Source organism: Syngnathus scovelli, chromosome 20, assembly GCF_024217435.2.
Source record: "Syngnathus scovelli strain Florida chromosome 20, RoL_Ssco_1.2, whole genome shotgun sequence".
Taxonomy (NCBI): Eukaryota; Metazoa; Chordata; class Actinopteri; order Syngnathiformes; family Syngnathidae; genus Syngnathus; species Syngnathus scovelli.
The window spans coordinates 11,548,011-11,567,258 of record NC_090866.1 but is presented as its reverse complement, the minus strand read 5'-3'; the positions used below and the strand labels follow the sequence as shown (position 1 = coordinate 11,567,258).

At 54.0% G+C, this 19,248-nt stretch overlaps 2 protein-coding genes across 3 annotated transcripts; one reads left to right on the top strand and one right to left on the bottom strand.

The window, feature by feature from the left end:
* Nucleotides 1-963: 963 nt before the first annotated feature.
* Nucleotides 964-3,050, top strand: LOC125990697 (trans-L-3-hydroxyproline dehydratase). Its single transcript, XM_049758130.1, has 6 exons — nucleotides 964-1,095; nucleotides 1,354-1,841; nucleotides 1,948-2,117; nucleotides 2,271-2,393; nucleotides 2,488-2,625; nucleotides 2,692-3,050. The coding sequence occupies exons 2-6, from the start codon at nucleotides 1,361-1,363 to the stop codon at nucleotides 2,815-2,817; spliced, it is 1,038 nt and encodes a 345-aa protein (XP_049614087.1). The 5' UTR covers nucleotides 964-1,095; nucleotides 1,354-1,360; the 3' UTR covers nucleotides 2,818-3,050.
* LOC125990693 (disheveled-associated activator of morphogenesis 1) lies at nucleotides 2,962-18,611 on the bottom strand. 2 transcript variants are annotated; one of them, XM_049758125.2, is made up of 26 exons: nucleotides 18,439-18,611; nucleotides 11,143-11,427; nucleotides 10,495-10,584; nucleotides 8,977-9,048; nucleotides 8,771-8,865; nucleotides 8,377-8,710; nucleotides 8,202-8,312; nucleotides 8,035-8,138; nucleotides 7,894-7,960; nucleotides 7,666-7,783; nucleotides 7,456-7,594; nucleotides 7,286-7,344; nucleotides 7,019-7,206; nucleotides 6,663-6,947; nucleotides 6,484-6,591; nucleotides 6,176-6,205; nucleotides 5,851-5,948; nucleotides 5,683-5,767; nucleotides 5,499-5,605; nucleotides 5,308-5,396; nucleotides 5,063-5,231; nucleotides 4,873-4,980; nucleotides 4,742-4,802; nucleotides 4,512-4,643; nucleotides 3,813-3,983; nucleotides 2,962-3,730 (listed from the first exon to the last, which is right to left on the bottom strand). In XM_049758125.2, the coding sequence occupies exons 2-26, from the start codon at nucleotides 11,341-11,343 to the stop codon at nucleotides 3,518-3,520; spliced, it is 3,234 nt and encodes a 1,077-aa protein (XP_049614082.1). In that variant the 5' UTR covers nucleotides 11,344-11,427; nucleotides 18,439-18,611; the 3' UTR covers nucleotides 2,962-3,517. The 2 variants fall into 2 exon arrangements, with proteins under 2 accessions (XP_049614082.1, XP_049614083.1); XM_049758126.2 differs by lacking the exon at nucleotides 6,176-6,205.
* Between the last annotated feature and the right edge of the window lie 637 nt (nucleotides 18,612-19,248).

The following is a 19,248-nucleotide window of genomic DNA, read 5'->3' as shown; positions in this document are numbered from 1 at the left end:
GTAGTTAGTTAGTTAGTTAGTTAGTTAGTAGGGAGGATGAGGGGACAAACCAACGTAATTGACAAACTAACATAACTTCCTAACAAAACCAACAACAGGACTGACAGGAGAACACAAACGGAACCGACCGACAAAGACGCGAGACAAAAATACATCAACGACCCGACAGAGCGTAACACAGACAGGACTTAAATACCGGACAGGTAACGAGAGGCAGGTGACTGATGAGTACATTGATTGTGAGTAGACACAGGAAGGGAGGGGCGAGTACACAGACGCGGACAGAAACCATGACAACCTACACATAATAAAACAAGTCGTGACAAACCCCTGGTTTAAGTGAAAAGTCACCCCCACTTTCTGATTGGCTGTTCGATCTGTGACGTCACTTGGACACTCCATTAGGCACGCCGCCATTTTCAAGTGTACTTAATAACAGGCCACTTCATTAGGGAAAAATCATGGCCAAAGCTGAACTGAAAGTGCCACAGCCGCCCTCACCCCCACCTCCTGATTGGCTGGTTGATGTGTGACGTCACACAGACACTCCATTAGGTACGCCAACATTTTCAGGTGTACCTAATAACTTTATGCATTTTTTGTACGTGTCAAGAATGTGTATTTGACTACTTGCTCTTTATTTTGGGGGACACCAACACATACTACACAATGTAAAACACATACATATTGTCATATAAAGCAGGTAACCAAATGTCAGATTTTTGTTTTCATGCCCCAAAAAATAAAAACAAGGAATAAACCACCACACAAATTTTTAACAGGTTTGAATGTTTATTAAAATAATAATAAAAAAATAAAAGTAAATTTCAAACCAGCGATCTAATGTGAAATCGCAGTAGATATATTGGATAACAATATCTAGGCGTATATATGTCTACACGTTATTTTAAGTGTTGAACTGAAATGTGAACTGAAAAAAGAACGAATCACTTTAGGAAGTGATTCGTTCACTCTTGTTCACTGAAAAGACACGTTCCTTTGAACGAATCGTTCACTCACGAGCCAACACTATGCCACAGTGGCAGAAACCAACGAAGCAAAAGTGGCATTGAAGAAGAACGTTTAGTCGAGCAGGTAAACGTGAATATTTGACGTTTTCACTCTTGAATTAGTTCTCAAGGCGGAGTTTAATTAGTTTGCTTTGCTGAAAGCCAAAGTGTCACTCGATTTGAAAGGTCTTGAGGAACGACGCGTTAAAGCAAACAACAATCGGTCAAATCGGTTATTATGTGACAACAATGGCATAAACTGCAAAAATCTGCGGACAACGCCAATATAAGCAGGTTACCTTTGCGGACTAAATCAATCTGAAACGTTTGCTTTGCTGCACAGGGCAGCGATGGATGTTCGACTTCCGCCACACGAGGGCGCCAAGCTGTCGGTGGTGGACATGCACACGGGCGGCGAGCCTCTCCGCATCATCGTGAGCGGCTACCCGGAGGTCAAAGGCCAAACGTTGCTGTCCAAGCGGCGTTACGTGCGGGAGCACCTGGACCACCTGCGGCGAGTGCTGATGCTGGAGCCGCGGGGTCACTACGACATGTACGGCGCCTTGCTGGTGGCCAGCGAGTTGCCCGACGCCCATCTGGGCGTCTTGTTCATGCACAACGAGGGCTACAGCACCATGTGCGGCCACGCCGTAGTGGCCCTGGGACGCTTTGCCGTCGATTACGGCCTGGCCAAGGAGCCGCGCTCACCCGAGACGCCCGTCAACATCCACTGCCCGTGCGGGCTGGTCAGGGCCTTCGTCGAGTACGCCGACGAAGGCAAAACGGGCGCGGTGAGGTTCCTCAGCGTGCCGGCCTTTGTCTTTGCCACGGGTATACATACATATGCACCATTTAGTTTTCAAATCAGGACTTTTTTCTACGTGTATTTTAACCGACCACTTTTTCGGCAAATTGATTGAAAAATTGATTCTGGCAGACGTGACGGTGGCGGTGGAAGGCTTTGGCGACGTCACGGTGGACATCAGTTACGGAGGAGCCTTTTACGCCTTTGTGGATGCGCGACGCTTTGACCTGGATGTGAGGGAGTCCCGGACCAGAGATCTAGTGGACGCCGCCACAGCCGTTACCAAAGCTGTCAAATCGCAGGTACGAGGTCATGGAAGGCTGGCTGGCTGGCTGGCATGATCAATCGCGTCGATAAAGTGTGTAATGATCATGTACGCCGTCAAAATGCTTCAAAAATCTCAACAAGTGTAAAAAGAAATGTGTTGATTAACAGCATCTTGTTCTTCCTCCCAGGTGAAGCTGCGCCACCCGGTGAGCGACGACCTGGCCTTCCTGTACGGCACCATCCTCACCGACGGCAAAGATGACTTCTCTTCCGACGCCACCGCCAATGTCTGCGTGTTTGCCGAGGCGCAGGTCACCTACTGACATATCAGTGCAACGAGCCTCCGTTGGGACTTAACTGAAGCAAACGTACTGAGGGCGCGCTACTCACTTTCACCGGTTGAAGGTGGACCGCAGCCCAACCGGATCCGGGGTGACGGCGCGAGTGGCCCTCCAGTACCACAAAGGTCAGATCCGGTTGAACCAGTCAAGGGCGTTCCAGAGCGGCGCCACGGGATCGCAGTTCACCGGCAAAGCCGTGGAGGTACCTGCCTGACCGACCGGCCGGCGTGCCGGACGTTTGCTGAGCCTGTGTCTTCAACTTGTGCAGGAGACCACGTGCGGCGACTTCAAGGCGGTGGTGGTGGAGGTGGCCGGCAGAGCTTTTTACACGGGAACGTCTTGTTTTGTGCAGGAGGCGGCGGATCAGCTGAAAGGTGGCTTTCTGCTCAAGTGAGCTAGCCTGGCTTGCTACACATCGCAGTGGTTCAAATACAGCCGTGACGTAGCGGCGCATGTTGATGTTCTGATCCGCAAGATGGAGCTCTAACTCCATCTAGTGTCTCATATGTTTTCTATTCAATGTACAAAAGCGCAACGATTGGTTGTTTCGGTATATTTTTAATGGCATTTTAGCATTGGAACTACAGCTTGATATGTGCAAGTGGAACAAGCACGTAACCTTTACAACCTTGCGTGGTTTTTTTTTTGAAACACATATACCGTACGTATGTCATCTAGGACATACACAAGTGTCCACACTCAAAATTGCTTGGACGTTTTAGGCCCAGGCCTGGAAAAGTACCGACTTGACGTGAAAATTATAAACAGTTAAGGCCAGCTCTTAAACAGTGATCTGATATTACTTATAGAAAAAAAAAAAAAAAAAAGCAGCTGCTTCTCAGCGACCTTTGCTTGCGGTTAAAGCTCTGACGAGGGGAAAAAAGTTCAACTTGAGTTTCCGCTCACCAACTTTGTACAAAATGGCCTCGCGTTTGAAGTCTTTAAGAGGATCTTCAACCTGTTTGGAGGAAGGGTTCATACGTACCAAAAAAAAACCCAACAACTTGACGGATCCTGTCAAAAGGCGCCTCCGTTAGCCATGAAATCAAAACAAAAGCGAGGGAAAACCTGGAAGGTGTGTGGAGAACAACCTCCTACATGTTGAGCTTTGTGACGGGTCGTTCGCGCCCGCCGTCCGAGTTCTGGCTGTTGATGCGCTTGCGGTTGCGCTTCATCTTGGACAAGTCCTTGTCGAAGACCTCGCCCGAGCGCAGCGCCGACACCAGGTCGTCAAACTCCCCGCCGTCGTCCTCGCCGTTGGCCTTAGCCTTGCGCGCCTTGCGCTCCTTCTCCCGCTGCTCTTTGAGCTGCACGGCAACCCGACCGACTTCAGCAAAGCGAAAGGCGGAAGCGCGGTGGCTCCACATGGCGTGCGCGAGCGGCCGTTACCTGAGCCTCCATTTTAGCCCTGCGCTCCTCTTCCTCCTTGCGCCGCCGCATGTTGTCATTCTCCTGCTGCGCCTCGCCGAACGACTGCAAGAACTGGTCGAAGATGCCGAAGAACTCGTCGGGCTGCATCTTGCCGGCGTCCTCGCCAAAGTGCTTTACGGCCTTCACAAACTGCGGGAGGAAGTGGGAGCAGGGCCCCTCGGCGATTAGTGGCCATTCGACGCAAGACTCGTTAGGGAGCCAGTTCTTTGAAATAAAAACGCTTTGAAAGCCACGCCGGCTCACAGCTTGACGGGCGGCTGATTACAGCCCAGACCAGAGTCCAAACGGAGGCGACTACTTTTCACAGCAGGTTAACAAGAAGGCAGGACGTGCCGTGCCGTGCCGTGCCGTGCCGTGCCGAGCCGAGCCACCAGGTTTGGCTGGAACTGTGCAACGTTTGAGTCGGAAACCTTTCCCCATGTAAACGGTTGTCAGCCCACAACAGCAAGCATGAGCGGAAACAGGAAAAAAAATGCCAATAAAGCGGCGTCAGCCCAACAACGTGCTCAGGTTTCCTCTTGTAAAAGCCTAATGGAGGCCCGACTCTTGTTAAAATGCCTCTTTGGTGTTTGCGATGCAGCTGTGGCGTCAACGCGCTCGTTCGCCCGCCCGCCCGCCCGCTCTCTCTCCCCGCACGGTAATTCCCGTCAGTCTTACCAAGTCTTTGGCCTCCGTCAGCGAGTCCTCCACATCCGAGAAGCTGAAGCTGGCCACGGTGATGAACTGGCTGACCACAGACACAAACTTGTCACCCGGCTCCTGCGCTCGCTTCTTCTGGTAGTCCAGCTCCTGGCGTGCGGAGGGAGGAACAAAAAAGCAGGCCAACCTTTAGTCAGGCGCCCCCCGACAAAGAGTGACCGAGACTGAAACATTTGTGGGCCACGTACGCTCTCCACGCTCTTCAGGCCGCTGCGCAAGTTGCCCACGTCTTTCTCCAGCTCGGTCATGCTGCAAGCAAGCATTCGGTGAGCGTCGCCTGTGGTCACGCCGCTTGTCGGCCGCAGAAAAGTCCACCTACTTAACTTTGGCTGCTTCGGGGACACTCGGCAGGTCGCCGTGAAACTTGAGCACTTTGGGGTATTTCTTCTCCAGGATGGTGATCAGGTAGTGCAGAAGATTGATGTTCCTGGCAAGAGGGAAGCGAGCGGCGGGCGCTAAGTAAGCACACGACGGGACGTGGTGGCCGCCGGCGGGGCGCCGCCTCTCACTTGTCGATGCTGGATTTGGTGTCGGCGATCTTGTTGAGCGAGGACACCTTAAAGCCGTATGCGTTCCCCCGCTGGCCCTTGTTCATGTAGTTGCCGAAGGCCAGCACCACCTCCAGCAGCTGCTTCAGGTTTCTGCTGTGCAGGACCTCTTTGGAAGCCTTCGTCAGAGCTGCGGAAGGCGACGCAAACAACGGCGGCTTTCAAAGTCAGAAGACGCTCGCTCGCTCGTTCGCTCGCTCACTCACCTTCAACTTTGGGCTTGATCTCCGCTATCCGCTCGGTAAACTTCTTTTTGAAGTACAAAGACTGCAGTCTCTGCTGGTAGTGGTTTATTCTGGACGGGCAGGATTAAAACAGGCTTGAGTGGGCAAAAGTTGGGAGAAGCGACAAAGCGGGGCTGGCTCGTTTTTTTTTTTTTTTGTCCCTTGCAACGCACCTGCTCATCTCGTAGAGGAAGCGGTCGGGTTTGGCCATGCGGTCCAGCTCGTGCTTGTGCTCCTCCAGGAGGTCCACGTCGCTCTTCTCCGGCACAAATTTCAGCAGCTGAAAGGCCACAAAGGGGTCAAGGTCCAGTTGTCTGCATTCCATTCCAGCAGATGAAATAAGGTCCATTGCGGCACCTGCTCCAGCATGTCTTTGGGAAGGTCCTCCTGCTCGTCCATGGTGAGGATGGCCCTCTTGATTTCCTCATTGGACAGCTTGAGCCTGCAGCACAAGACACATTAGCGACGAGTCGAGCGTCGCGCTCGCTCGCTCGCTCGGGCGACTGTGACGGACGGCGGCGCTACCTGGACAGGAGGATGTTGCAGTTTTGCGCTCGCCGGCCGTCGATCACCGACAGCTCCCTCACCTTTTTGGAGCCCAGCGTGTCGTCCTCGGCCTCTTTCTGCGAGGCAAACGTGCCCTTTTAGTGACTCGCTGTCGCTCACGCACGCAAACACGCTGTCCGCGCAACACCCAAAATAAACGTCGCACAGCAAAGGTCAAGACGGTGCGACAGACAGGACGGACACGTCTTGCCGATATGGCGCGCAGCGAACATCAGAGCAGAGCGTGAGGTGGACATAAGAAATCGGCAAGGGCCTAAAAAGAGCAGCAACTCTGCTCACTCACCTGTTTGCTGTTATTGATGGTAAAGAAGTCCTAAAGTGCAGCCGGGAAGCAGGGGGAGACGCAGAAGCGGTCGTTAGAATGAGTCAGGCAAGTTACGTGATGGCAAGCCGGCCCGCCCAGCCGGCCGCAACACGCATGCACACACGCAAGGCAAAAGAGCAAAAGCCGGTGAGACGCGAACGGGCTCAGACGGCGCGGCTCACAAAATTTGCGGTTCTGTGCACACGCACGCACTCACTCACTCTTCCTGTGTAGCCAAAATTTTCAGCTCGTTTCCAGTCCCACAAAATACTGGGCCCGAACGATACCTGCTGTCTCTGATAGGCCGAAAAGGTCTTCTCGATGTCCTCCAGATCCAGAATTTGGAAAACCCTGGCGTCGTCCACATCCATCCAAACGGTGCCTTCCAGTTTGTTCTGAACGACAGACGAGAGAGACACGTCGTTGTGGTCGTGGTCGGAGCGCAAAAGTCGCCGACGTTCCTCACCTCGGCCAACTTGGACCAGTTGAAGGATTTGAGCGGGTTGCACGGCTGCGGGATGTTCTTCTTCTGCATCGAGGGTCCCAGCGGGGCCCCGGGCGGCAGGGGGACGCCTGCCCCGGGCGGGCAACCCGGAGGTGGCGGGGGGCCGCCCGGCGGGGGAGGAGGGGGCGGCGGCGGCGGAACCATGGCGCAGCCCGGAGGCGGCGGGCGCAGGCCGGAGAAGGACGGCACGGGCGGGGGTGGCGCCGGGCCCCCGGGGGCGCCGCCTGGAACCAAGGTGACTTGTCTCTGCAGGGAGGAAATGTGCGTCGGATGAAAGGCGCCAGCGCACACGTTGAGGAAGCGGGCTCGGGACGTACGGCGCTGAGCTCGTGCAGGCGCGCGCTGAGCTCGGCCACTTGCTGCTTGACGTTCTTGTGCTCGCCGCTCTCCTTCTCCAGCTTCTCCTTCATCTTGTTGAGCGTCTGCATCATGTCCTCCTTCTCCTGCGTCTTGGCGTCGCATTCGCGCTCCTTCTTCTCCAACTTCTGCTGCAGCTCGTGGTGCTCTGGACGGGGCAAAAGCGGGGCGTGAGCGCGGCGGCGGCCGCCGGACGGCAGGCGCCGGCCGGCGCCGGCCGCGCTCACCTTTGCGCATCTTTTCCGCTTGCTCCTTCCACTGCTTCACCTCGTTCTCGTTGACCAACCTGAACCAGACCGCGTGGTTTTAGCGACACGTCATCTTTTCAGGGTCATCACCCAAAAAAAAAAAAAAGTCGCTTTTCCTATGGGCCACTTGCGGTTGAGGCTGGACTCACATGCGCACGACATTTTTCACATTGAAATTCTCCAGTGGCGTGACGTCGGGATCGTGGCCCTTGTCGTTCTGCAGCACCATCTGCTGGACGATGCGATCCAGTAGCAGCCAGTACTGCACCGTGTTGCCGCTCCTCTTGTCTGCGCACACGAGGAGGCTTGTTGTTGTTGTTGCTGTTGTTGATTTGACAATCAAACGAGCTCCGACTCACGTGGCATGAGGAGGCAGTGATGGAGGACGGACATAAAGTGCGGGAATGCGTCGGTGTGGTTCATCTTCTTGCGGATGAGCTCAAACACTTGGGTGGCACTTTTGGTGTCGATGTGGACCTGCGAGCGGACGACAAACAGACGAGTGGCTAAATGGGCTTTTTGGCGGACGAAGGCCGGCTGTCCGTCCGTCCGTCCGTCCGTCCGTCCGTCTCGCCCCGTCTGCTCACCGACTCAAAACGCTTCGACAGAGCCAGCTCGTCGTCGTTCCGCAGCATCTCAAAGTAGTCCAAATGCCTGCGAGGAGATGAAAAGGGCCCAGATGTTTTCATTTCCCTTCTAGCGTGAAACATTCACAAGCAATTTCTCACCTGTCTAAGGTGGAGTTCTCATGAGAACGCAGCTTATCGATCACCGGTTGGATCCCCAGCATCAGAAACTCGTATCGCAGGTGGATGCGGAACTCCAGGCTTGTCTGGAAGAATAAAAGTTTGGACTCGGCGCAGGCAGGCAGGCAGGCAGGCAGGCACGCACTTACCTCTCCCGCGCCTTGACTCAGTACAGCATTTATGAAGGACATGATGGCCGTTTTCAGGTTGACCTCATCTCTGTAGCGCCCCGTGCTGCGGTCCAGGTCATTGATCAGCGTCTGGGGGCAAAGGTCACGTCAGGGGTGGAACACAATGCTTCTGGGCAAAGCGGTTTGCAGGCACCTGAAAGCGCGTCCGCTCGCAGGCAAAGCGCTGGTAGTGCAGCATGGCCTCCAGGATCTTCCTGTGGCCGCCGGGCACCAGGCAGACGGCACCCATGATCTCCAGTACGGCCACCTTGGTCTTGACGTTGTCGGTGGCCAGACTCTGGGCGATGATGTTGATGCTCTGGGCGTGCGAGAGCACGTGGGCCCGACCCTGAGAATTGTTCATCAGCGCCTTGATGCAGCCGATCAGCGAGGTGTGGATCTGCGACTCGGTGGTCTCGTAGTCCATGCTCTTCAGGAAGTTGAGGATGCACGTCAGGCCGTCCAGGTCGATGAAGCGCGTCACAAACCTTTCCACGTATTCACAGTTAGGTCCCAACACACCAACGCCAGCGCCGAGGTGGCGTCACCTCATAGGTTGGGTCCTGAGGGCGGTCTTCAAGCTCTCCACGGTTTTGTTCCTCTCCTCCTCGTCTTCCTTCTCCAGGGCCAGGAGCGTCTTGCGCTGTGCCACAAACATCATTTGATGACATCACTCAAGATGCTTTTTGAAGAATAATATCACAACAAGGAAGGAAAGAACCTCAAGCAGTCACAGTTTTGTGGGGGGACTTACAGCTGCCATGGAATTCAGCTGATCGATGTAATATTCCGGCCAACTGGTCGCACTCTTGTTCTCCTCTTGTTCCTAGAAAACAAAATCGACAATTTGTAATGAAGCCACGGCAGTCCGGTGGGAACCGCGTTTCAGTCGGCCAAAAAGTAGGCCGGCCGGCCGGCCCGGCCCGGCCCGGTTCCTTTGGAGGAGTTCCACAGCTGGAAGCGCAGCTGCCTGAGGAAAGCGGCCAAAGATTAGCGCAGGCTGTTCAAACTGTGGATTGAGGACACGGCTCGGCTTCCTGCTGACTTTTAATCCCTGGGCGGGCGCGTTTGGAAAACGCCGTCCGAGTCCGTTCCGTGAAGGCGACTCAGCGCTCTGGCACGTCAAAAGACCCCCCCCCCTCACTTCGCGCCTATTAAACGCACGGCAAGCTGCGAGCCGGGCACACTAATTGGGCGGTAGTTCATAAAGCGGCAGAAGTGCAGCTTTTTCTTGGCACAGTCGTCTAGCAGGAAGTGACAGACAGCCCTTGTGGGGAGCCGCCCCAGCCAACTTGCCAAGTGGAGCTTGGAGAGTTCATTAATGGAGCAGCTGAAGGCTCCAGAACACTTGCTTTTTTTTTTTTTTCTCTCATGTTTTATTGGAGAGGTCAGACCGTAACAACTCGGGCGTATTTCTGCACTTAGCAAAGGAAGTAGGGAGTGTATTTGAGCATAATTCACTTTTGCCGACTGTTGCGTGACTGGACATGGAACACCTGAGCAGTACAGCCACGGAAAAACAAACGCTGGTGTTTGATGGCCTTTCCTGTCGCTTCCTCGCCACGCACGGACGGCGACTTCCCCTTTGGCCTCGAAGCTGACGTGGCGTAATCGACGCGTGTGTCACCGGCAGCAAACGTAGCAAACTCCTGCGGTGAGTTTGATTTCCCAACGTGTCATGCGGGCGGCGCTATTTTGGGCTGCAGATACGAGGCCGCTTATCTAGGACGCGTGAGAAACGGCGGAATCCTATTTTTTTTTTTCTCACGAGCTGATGGTTGAGATCACACGGCGGTAGACAACAAAGAGCGCTTCACGGTGAGTTCAAATGAAATCAAAACGAGGGTAAAGTCAAAACATGATGACTGACGGCTGATTTTGTGTCAAGGCAAACTAAAAGTCCCACCGCCTGACGTTCTCCACGAGCACAGAAAGGTGCCGGCGACCTTTTGGGAGGAGCTCAGCGAAGCCAGAGAAAATAACCCCGGTGAGGTCGCGCCGATGTCGGCGTCATCTAATTGAAACCAGGTCGGGCGTTTGACGAAAGGTAGGGAAAATACACGACGGGCCGACCGACGGCTGTTTTGACAGCTTGAGCGCAGGAAAAAGTCACAAGGGCTCACGCTCGGATTTACGGCCCCATTGATGCTTTTATCACCAAAGGAGTTCAGATGAATATTTGGAATTGACACAAATGATGTTGAATGATTCAGCGCCGTGCTTGACGCACATCCCGCTTCCTTATGGAAATTATTATTTTTTTTTTTTTTACCTTCTTTTTGCTGCAGTATATCTGCCACTTTTTCTCAGCGGGCAGGGCAAACATGGCTTCCCTGTGCTTCTCGGTGAGGTCCAGCTCGTCCTGCGCGATGGGAGAAAGAAAAAATAAAAGATCATTACAAAAGTTGACATCCGGAGGCAACATGCGTCCGTCCGTCCGTCCGTCCGTCCCCGAGCCACACGAGGCTTTGCAAAACGCCTTCGATTAGACGGCGCGCACGAGGCTCGCGTGTGGTCACGAGGGCAAAAAAAAGCACGTGGCCGTTTCCTTTTGGGCAAACACGGCGACTGGGAAACCTCTCCCGTCGTCACGCTCAATTATGCGCTCACAAAGGGCAGCGGACAAAAACAAGCAATTAGACGGCGGAGCGCTTGGAACATGAATGAGGCCCATTGATGTGCAAAAAATGTCATGCTTACAGAAAGTGGAGTGGAAGGGGAGAGGGGGGGGGGGGGGGGGGGGGGGGGTGCAGCCAAATTGGAAGAATGGCACCGTGGCCTTGTTACTCACAAGATGAGCTAAACTAGCAAGAAGCGGCTGTTCCGGAGTTGGAACGCTGCCAAACACAATGAACTAGAAAGGACTCGTTTCCACAAGCTACAAAATGAGAAGACAGACTTGATACGCTCGCTCGCTCACCACCAACTCAGAGAAGATCCCGTCCAGCTCGTCATAGCCCGGCATGGGCAGCACCGGCTCCATGGCCTGCGGGGCAAAGTCTTCCCGCAGCCTGTAGGTGATCTCGGGGTGCTCGCTGTTGTTGAAGCAGCAGAAGAAGAAGGAGGAGAGGCCGGCGCCGCCGCCGCGGTTGCCGCCGCTGCCTCGCTTCCGGGGAGCCATGGCGCTCCCTGGCGGGCCGGGCTCCTTCCGGGGGGCCTGGTCACGGCCTCCGGCACCTCACGGTTGGGCCTCCGTCAGAGCCTTCTGAAAAAGAGACGGCCGCCATCCTGAGCATTGACTCATTTCTTTCCTTTCCATTCAACTGTGCCGCTCCCTTTTTTGTCATTACACGGGTTACACCGTTTTGGCCCGGAGAACAAAAAGAGGTCCCGTGAAGCCTCTCCTAGCGATGAGTAAGCTCGTGCGGCCGCCTCAATCGTCGCCATTGTCTCGGGAGGCGGACTTTCCCTTCCCGAGGCCCGAGGGAGGCTTGGCTTGTGAGCAACCGTCTTGGCTCCGTCTCGCAGGGATGAGCAACGCCGCCGCCGCCGCACAAGTCGGTAGCAATGTGTCCGACGAGCGGTTGCGTAGCGAGAGCGCGGTGCTGCTAAAAACGGGCCGCACGTGGAAGCGCAGCCAAGCGCTTCTTTGTTTTGACACATCCTTGACGAACGGGGGCCTCGGCGGGCGGCAGCTGCGCCGCTTCTCTCTCGCTCGCTCGCTCGCTCGCCGCCGCCACTTCTCTGACCATATTTGTCCACAAAGCTGCCCATCTTTTCCATTAGCTAAAGCCGGCAGTAAACTTTGTGTTAACTCTGGAGAGCGAGAGACGGGGGAGACGTGCGCGGCGGGGTTCTGAAGAGAAAGGGCACCAGCCGGCGGATGTTGCGAGCGGCAAGCACGGACGGGCCCCGAAGGCGTCTTTAATCTTCTTTTCCGATTTGGGATTTGGGATGGATCAGACTGGACGCGATTTGCCCATCATCTCGCTGCGTAGGTGCTAATGCCATTCCAACCTACATATTTTCAACAAACGGAATGGCGAGATGCTCAAAGGTTAGCGGGATTGAGGGTACACACAATTTCCAACACCAGAAGCTTTGTGGAAAAAGGGGAATGTTCAGAATGGATCTTGGAAGCAGACGGTGACCTCCCTTTCATCCAAGCACTTGGGGAAAGGTGCCCGAGCTGCAGGTATCCCATTCCTGCTTTGGAGAGAGCTTCATCAGTTAATACTTGGATACAGATTGGAAAATAAGTGGGCCACGACAGAAATGCTGACTGGCAGGTTAAGAGGAGATTAATATCGGCGCCTGGCGGAGGGCCAAAGTCGTACGTAAGACGTGCCTGCGGGGGTCTCGGGTGCGAGCAACCGGGCCAGCCGGGCTCTCCGACGCTGCCACCTTTTTAAATCATTTTTGTGCGTCAGCGGGGGCATTCCACAACCTTCCGAGTAACACGTTAAGTGGCCGAGTAACTGGAGACGGCCGTACGTTTTGCACGGGAATATCACGGTGTCGTTTTTCGGACGCGCCTGCATTTTCGTCATTGTTTCGTTTCCCCTAGGGCGCTGCTGCAACTATCATCCCACCCCTTTTGCCGCCACCTGACACGTTGGTGTTATTTGGGAACGAGGAGCCGTGCGTCTCGAGCAAACGCACAAAAGTGACCCTTGGCTTTAGTTAAAAGGAAACTAAGCATCTCGCCAACAAAGAGCACTATGACCATCCATTAGTCTCCACGATACGCCATCTAAGCACCGCTGCGGATGGAGCGCGTCCATCCACTTGGTCGTCCTCAGGTGAGCTGGAGTCGACCCCGTTGCGCAGTTTCTTTGACAAAAAACAGAAAGCAGATTACATTGTTGGAATTGTAATCTCTCTTCCACAGCCCCCCTTTCAGTTGCTATGGCAACCAGAGCAGTTGCCGGTCGACCGGCGCACGCTGCGGTGGGCGTTTTCTTTTTCGGTAAGCCACCCGTGGCCCTCGCGTTTGAATCTTTGCGTCCAATGGGATCGCCCCTGTATGTAGGTGGACTAATGTTAAAAAAAGAAGCAGCAGCAGCAGCTCTCTGGAGTGCGGCGGCGTTCGTGCCACGACGCTGAGCAAGTGCAACCTGAGAAGCATCTGGAGAGCTCCCTTTGCTCAAGGTGACTTTCCTTTTCATCCATTCGTCAAGGCACGTTTGCACCGACCTTGTCATTACGGGGCATTCCCGTCGCCCGGCGCCTGCTGTCATCCGCCCCCCCCGGACGTTTCTAAGGCAACACGGTTTTCCGCTAATTTGGCCGACATGATGCCATCTCCCTCCCGCCTCCCTGAGCGGGACGCTTTCGATTGGAGACGGACTGGTGATAAAAGGTGCCCTGACCCCGGCCCGGGCAGCCCCACGCGCATTCCAGGCGGCAGATAGTGCCGAGCCAGCCGCCGGCAGCCCCCTGCGAGCGCTGGCTCGCTCGTTCGATCGGTCTTACCCTATCCGGGTCCTTTTTTTAAAATCCCCCCATCTGTTTAACCCATGCAGGCGGAGGGTTCTGCTGCAGCTTCCATCCCGGAGGTATTCCAGAATCTGCCGACGGGTGAAACTCAAGTAAAAAAAAAAAAAAAAAAAACGGGAGACGAGCTGGCCAGCGAAAACTTGTGCCTGCATGGAGAGATCCCCTCCCCTCGCTCGCCTCGTTCTTCTGCAGAATGCAGCGTGGGGGGCGGGGGGGGATACGGGCACAGATGTTAGCGGCCCTGGGCCACGCCCATTTTCATCACTCCCTCATTCTAATAGGATGCGGTTTGTGGGAGGATGGCACCCATCTGGGATCCTCCCCCACCCCTCCCCTCCCCTCCCCCTCGTAGTCAGTCTCCACCCTGGCCTGTGGACAACTTGTTTAAGGGTTTGTTTGGAGAGCAGCACGAGGAGAAACAAAGGCTGGGTGTGAACTGAGGCAGGCGTGTGTCAGCAACTATAACCAAAGCGCAGCTGCACATTGAATATCAGATTTGCCGGGCAGGCAGGCAGGCAATGGAAAATGTTGGAAGAATCGTGACAGAGTTACTTTGACAAGCACGACACGGGAGACTTTGCTGCCGTGTTTTTGTGCACAACACGTTGCACGTGTTGACAAAACAAGTTGGCAGGTGGCAAGCGAGCATGCAAATCGGTGCGGCGGCGGCGGCGGACTGGAGGTGACCCTGAAAACGCCGCCGCGTGATTACAAGGCTGTCCAATAAGAAAACAAAAAACAGACTTGTTGACGCGCTCGCGAGCGGCACAGCACGCCGGACCTGTCGGAAGCCAGGCAGAACGGCAGATTGCAATCTGATCTAAAACATCTCAACCCTGGCGACTTTTTGAGACAAACTCGGCCCGATTGCGAGCGACAGTTGAGGAATGCGTGAGGGGGGGGGGCATATTTTGACTGCTGGCGCGGTGGAGGCCAGCCGGGCGACCGGAAAGCAAAGAACGCGATTCAGGGCGGGACCTGTTTCTTCTAAACCCCACCAATGCGGCAGGAGACCCCAACCGGCACAAATTAAACGCCTTCTATCGGTTCCCGCCCTCGGCCTGGCTTGTAATTACCCCCTGGAGCAGTATGTCACCGCTGCCGACATCCCATAATATGAGCAATCATGAAAAGGGAGCTAAGTTGGGCAAAACCACAAGTTTGGGGAGTTTGGATCGGGGCTGCGCTCGCCCTATATGGTCAATAACTGAAGTGACGTAAATCACCGGCGTGACCATCTTGATAAAGGGGTACGGCGACTCTATTTTTGGGACCGTTTTGCTAACACGCGATTGAATAAATGAACTTTTATGAGCCATTTGAAAGCTGTTTTGTGTCAACAACGTTGACAGAGTTACTGTGCTCTCGCAACTTCAAGGTTCCACAAGGGCAACGTCAAAGTGTTTGCACTACTGCTCATTTGCGGCAGCATTTGCGGCAGCATTTGCGGCAGCATTTGCGGCAGCATTTGCGGCAGCATTTGCGGCAGCGGCGACGACGACACGCCAAAGGGCCTCAGCGACGGCGAGCGGCCTCGTAACAGATTGACAGAGTTGGCGGGTCGAAAGGCCGAGGATTAACTTGTCGATCCTGACAGAAGTAGGCCGAGTGCACCGAGTGCGCGGGGAAACGAGCCGCTCCACGTTCTGCAAAGTGAACAGACAGACAGACAGACAGACAGACAGACAGACAAGGAACACAACCCGTAGAGCCCTGAGAACAAGGCTCGTCTCGTGGGACGTGTCACGAGCTGGACCTGAGCGGCGGGCGCGGGCGGGCGGGCGCTTGGCTATGTTAGCAAGAAAACCGGATCGACTTGACTGTCTGCGTGCCCTGCGGCGTCCGTGGCACGTAACAACCATCAGATCACTTAAGTTGCGGATGGCAAAAGGAGGGAGGACATCGTAGCCTCAACAAAATTCCCCGCCAGGAGCAAACTTGCCCCAACTTGAGATAGATAGGGTGGTGCGGCGGCGGCACGTCAGGAGCAGCGCGCCGCACGCCGCTCTTCTTTCTGGCACGGCTACCCGCCTGGCGCTTTCCGCTCCTGTTCCGCACGCTTGGCTTTTGCGCCGGGCCGAGACGCCGCTCGGCACCCCGTCCGTTCCCTTCCAAGGAGCTGACAATTGCTCTTGTTAGGCAGCTGCCATGACTTTGGCAGTGACTTGCAATTAGTCACAGCGCCGTGACCTGAACATGGAAAATGACGTTTGCTACATTTCGGAGCGTCATGCTTCTTGTGGGAGCAGGCGCTTTTTTTTTTCTTTTTCTTTCAAACCGAGACACGTTGCCTGTTATTACCGTACATGTAGCGGCCTGAAGGCAACATTTGCGTTAGATGAGCGTCTGGCATGAGACCAACGCGGCGGCGTGAAACAGGGAGCCGCAGACGCGCAGACGTTTTCTAATTTCAGGTGTGTCGGGAGCGGACGATTAGCGCCAGAGCAGGCATGCGAGTGTTGAAACATGAATCCCGCGTGGCCCGTAAAAGCCTCCTCCCATCCTCCAACTCAGATGCTGTCTTTGTTCAAGCCACAGCGTGATCTTTTAAGGCTCTTGCTTTTACTGCGGGGCAACGGCGCCCGCGGACACGTAGAACAGTCTCACTTCATAAAAGCGTTTGTAGCACAAGGAAAAAAAAAAAACTGAACTCGGCCACAGTGAATCCAGATGGGCCTGAAATGAATTTGTCGGGTCACCCAGTTCTCGTTCTAGTTACAGAGCTGCGAGGACTGCAGACGAAAAGACTCCAAAGTGCAAGTGATGCTTTTTATAGGGTCTCCAGTTTTACTTCTTACAACGCATTTCCTGCTGTCAAAATATGACAGACAGGTAAACTATTCAACTTCCTAAACTAGCTAGCGGCTCGGCTGGAAAAGACCTCTAACGACGGACGTTCGCTCGTTAATAATTGCAACAATGAGGTCTCCGGCTCGGCACCAATGTGCAGAATGTCAACTCGGCAGTCGGGCGTGACCAACAACGATCGCCGAAGGGCCCAGCTGTTCCAACAACAGGGACAAGTGCAAAGCCGGAGGGCCGGATTGGGGGCAGGGTGTGGCACGGAGGGGCTGGGGGCGGAGGGTGACGGACGGTTGGGGTGGCGGAAGGGTGGGTGGGGGAGCAGTGTGGGATGAGGGAGGGGGGGGGTCGCCCTATGGTGACAGACCCTGTCCGGACGGAGGAGGGATGCCAAATGAAGCCATTGTCCGGCCCAAATGAAGCACAAAAGAGGCGAAAACAGGCCGATTGTTGCCGCGGAAGGACCTCGGCATCCATCAGGCACCAAGACGGGACCGTGACAAGGCAGAGAACAGGAGCTCATCGGATACCCCCCCCCCACCCGAATGCAGGCCAACCAACCGTGAAGGACAAGCACCCCCCCTTCTACTCTTTGTAATTGGAACGCTCTCAGTCCATTAACCCGCTTAGACCATTTAGGAGCACTGACGATTAGGAACAGGTACAAAACGCTAAGTTTTCCCAAAGCGCTGCCGAGGAATTGCTGATCTGGGCACTTTGCACGACTGTTTTACAGCGGGTGGCTCGTCATTGTCTTTTTATGACCTCGCTGAGTTTTCATCGGGAGGACGCAGCTGGAGTTGACGGTCAAGGCAAACACCCAAATGTCTGTGGCCAAAACACGAGCAGAGGCCTTCGGCTGCGTTTACACTGAAAACATTGACGTCCGCACAGCACGCCACCGTAGCGAGCCAAGTAAGTAGAGCAGCTAGCTAGGTAGGAGGGAGGGAGGGAGGGAGGATTCCCTGACAAGGCGGCGGCGGCAGCGGCAGCGGTCCACTACAAGCATGTACAGGCCCTGGCCTCCCTCCATGCAGCACAAAACGTTGAGAACATTTGAATGCTGAGGAATGCCAGCGCTCGCTGAGAACCGCCTGCCTGCCTGCCTGCCTGCCTGCCTGCCTGCCTGCCTGCCTGCCTGCCTGCCTGCCTGCCTGCCTGCCTGCCTGCCTGCCTGCCTGCCTGCCTGCCTGATTGTGGAGAAACCCACCCCGCCTGATGCAATTGGATTCACACAAATATCAGTTTTACCATCTTTGTTTTCATATTCATTCCGTTTGCCGTGACTTTGTTTTGATCAACTTTCAGGGAAAACTCCGACTGGTGCTACTTTAGCTGAAGAAAGATCTGGTTGTTGGTGACGGTTTTAGTAAACATTCAAAATGTGATCTTTTTTGCTTGAAAAGAGTTTCGTTGCTTTGAAGTATTCTGGAAAATATCAGAGAACCGATAGTCCGGGTAGTCATCGCCAAATCTTGGGCACACTGCCTGCACATTAGCTTCCATTGTTTGCAAGAACAACAGGTGCATACTATTGAATTCAACATGCATAAATTCTTAAAACATTGATACGCAGGGAGTGGATGACGTCAACATGCATCAGTTGCATGCTCTTGACAGTAGCAGCGCTCTTTTACTCTATCAAAAGTCACATGAGGATACTTGCTGCCAGGAAGTAGACGGTGACACCTTGATTTGGAAGCAGCTAGAGTTCAACATTTGAAGCTTCGGCTGGGATGTCACAAAGCCAGACAAGCAATTGAACAACAAAAACACTCCTTTGTTTGGACAAACAACCAAAGCAAAGCGCATGATAACAAGCTCGGTGCTAGGTGCGGCAGTCACCAGACAAGACAAGCTGGCCGGCCGGCACTGACCGCCGGCTACGGACCTCAACGCCGAGCGGGCGAAAGCCTCCACTAATACCGACTTACAACCGTCGATAGAAGAAAAGAATGCAAAAAGCTTTTCTTACCGCGTCCTGTTGAACATTCTCCTCGCCGGGCGGGTCGGAAAAGTACGACGGACACAGTTGGAGGGACCCAGCGAGCGAGGGAGGGACGGAGGGAGGTAGGGAGGGAGGGAGGCTCCGCGAGTGACGGTGAGATGGCTTTAACTGACTGGCCGCTTGCCTGCCTGCCTGCCTGCCTGATGAGTCTCGCGTGATGTCATCGATGCGCTCCACCCTTCGTTGCGCATGCGCCAACCTGGATCACAAGGAGAATGCAAACAGTTCACTCAACGGTCACCTCATTAGGGACGCCTGCATTCCCACAATCGCTTTGTTAGTCGATTTATTTTGTTTGTAGCGACGTTATTAACACGTAAAAATACAAATCAATATTTATTTAGAGTTTTTTTTTTTAAATTTGTAACTCAACTACGGTAAAATAAATACTATTTTCTCATTCATTATTCCTTTGTTGTGCATGGAGTTTGACTAACGGTAAACTAGTTTTATTTATTTATAAAGGTAAGCATGTATTTAAAATGTTGAAAATGTGGCAATAAAACAGAACGGGGAAAACACAAGATGAGTTAATTGCATATAAACTGAAACGACTGCAAAAACATCACGATCCGGTATTACCACTGCATTGCTATCTTCTGCTTTTTTTCCACAAGCGTATATATGATCATTTTTATGAAATCAGAGACTGTAGATATATGTAGAATTCTCATAGGTTGAAGATACGTATTATTTCCTACATTCACGCACAAAATGTCTTCATTGGTACTCGGGTGCCCCCTGACGGCAAATGCGTGAACTGCGTTATGTTGGAGC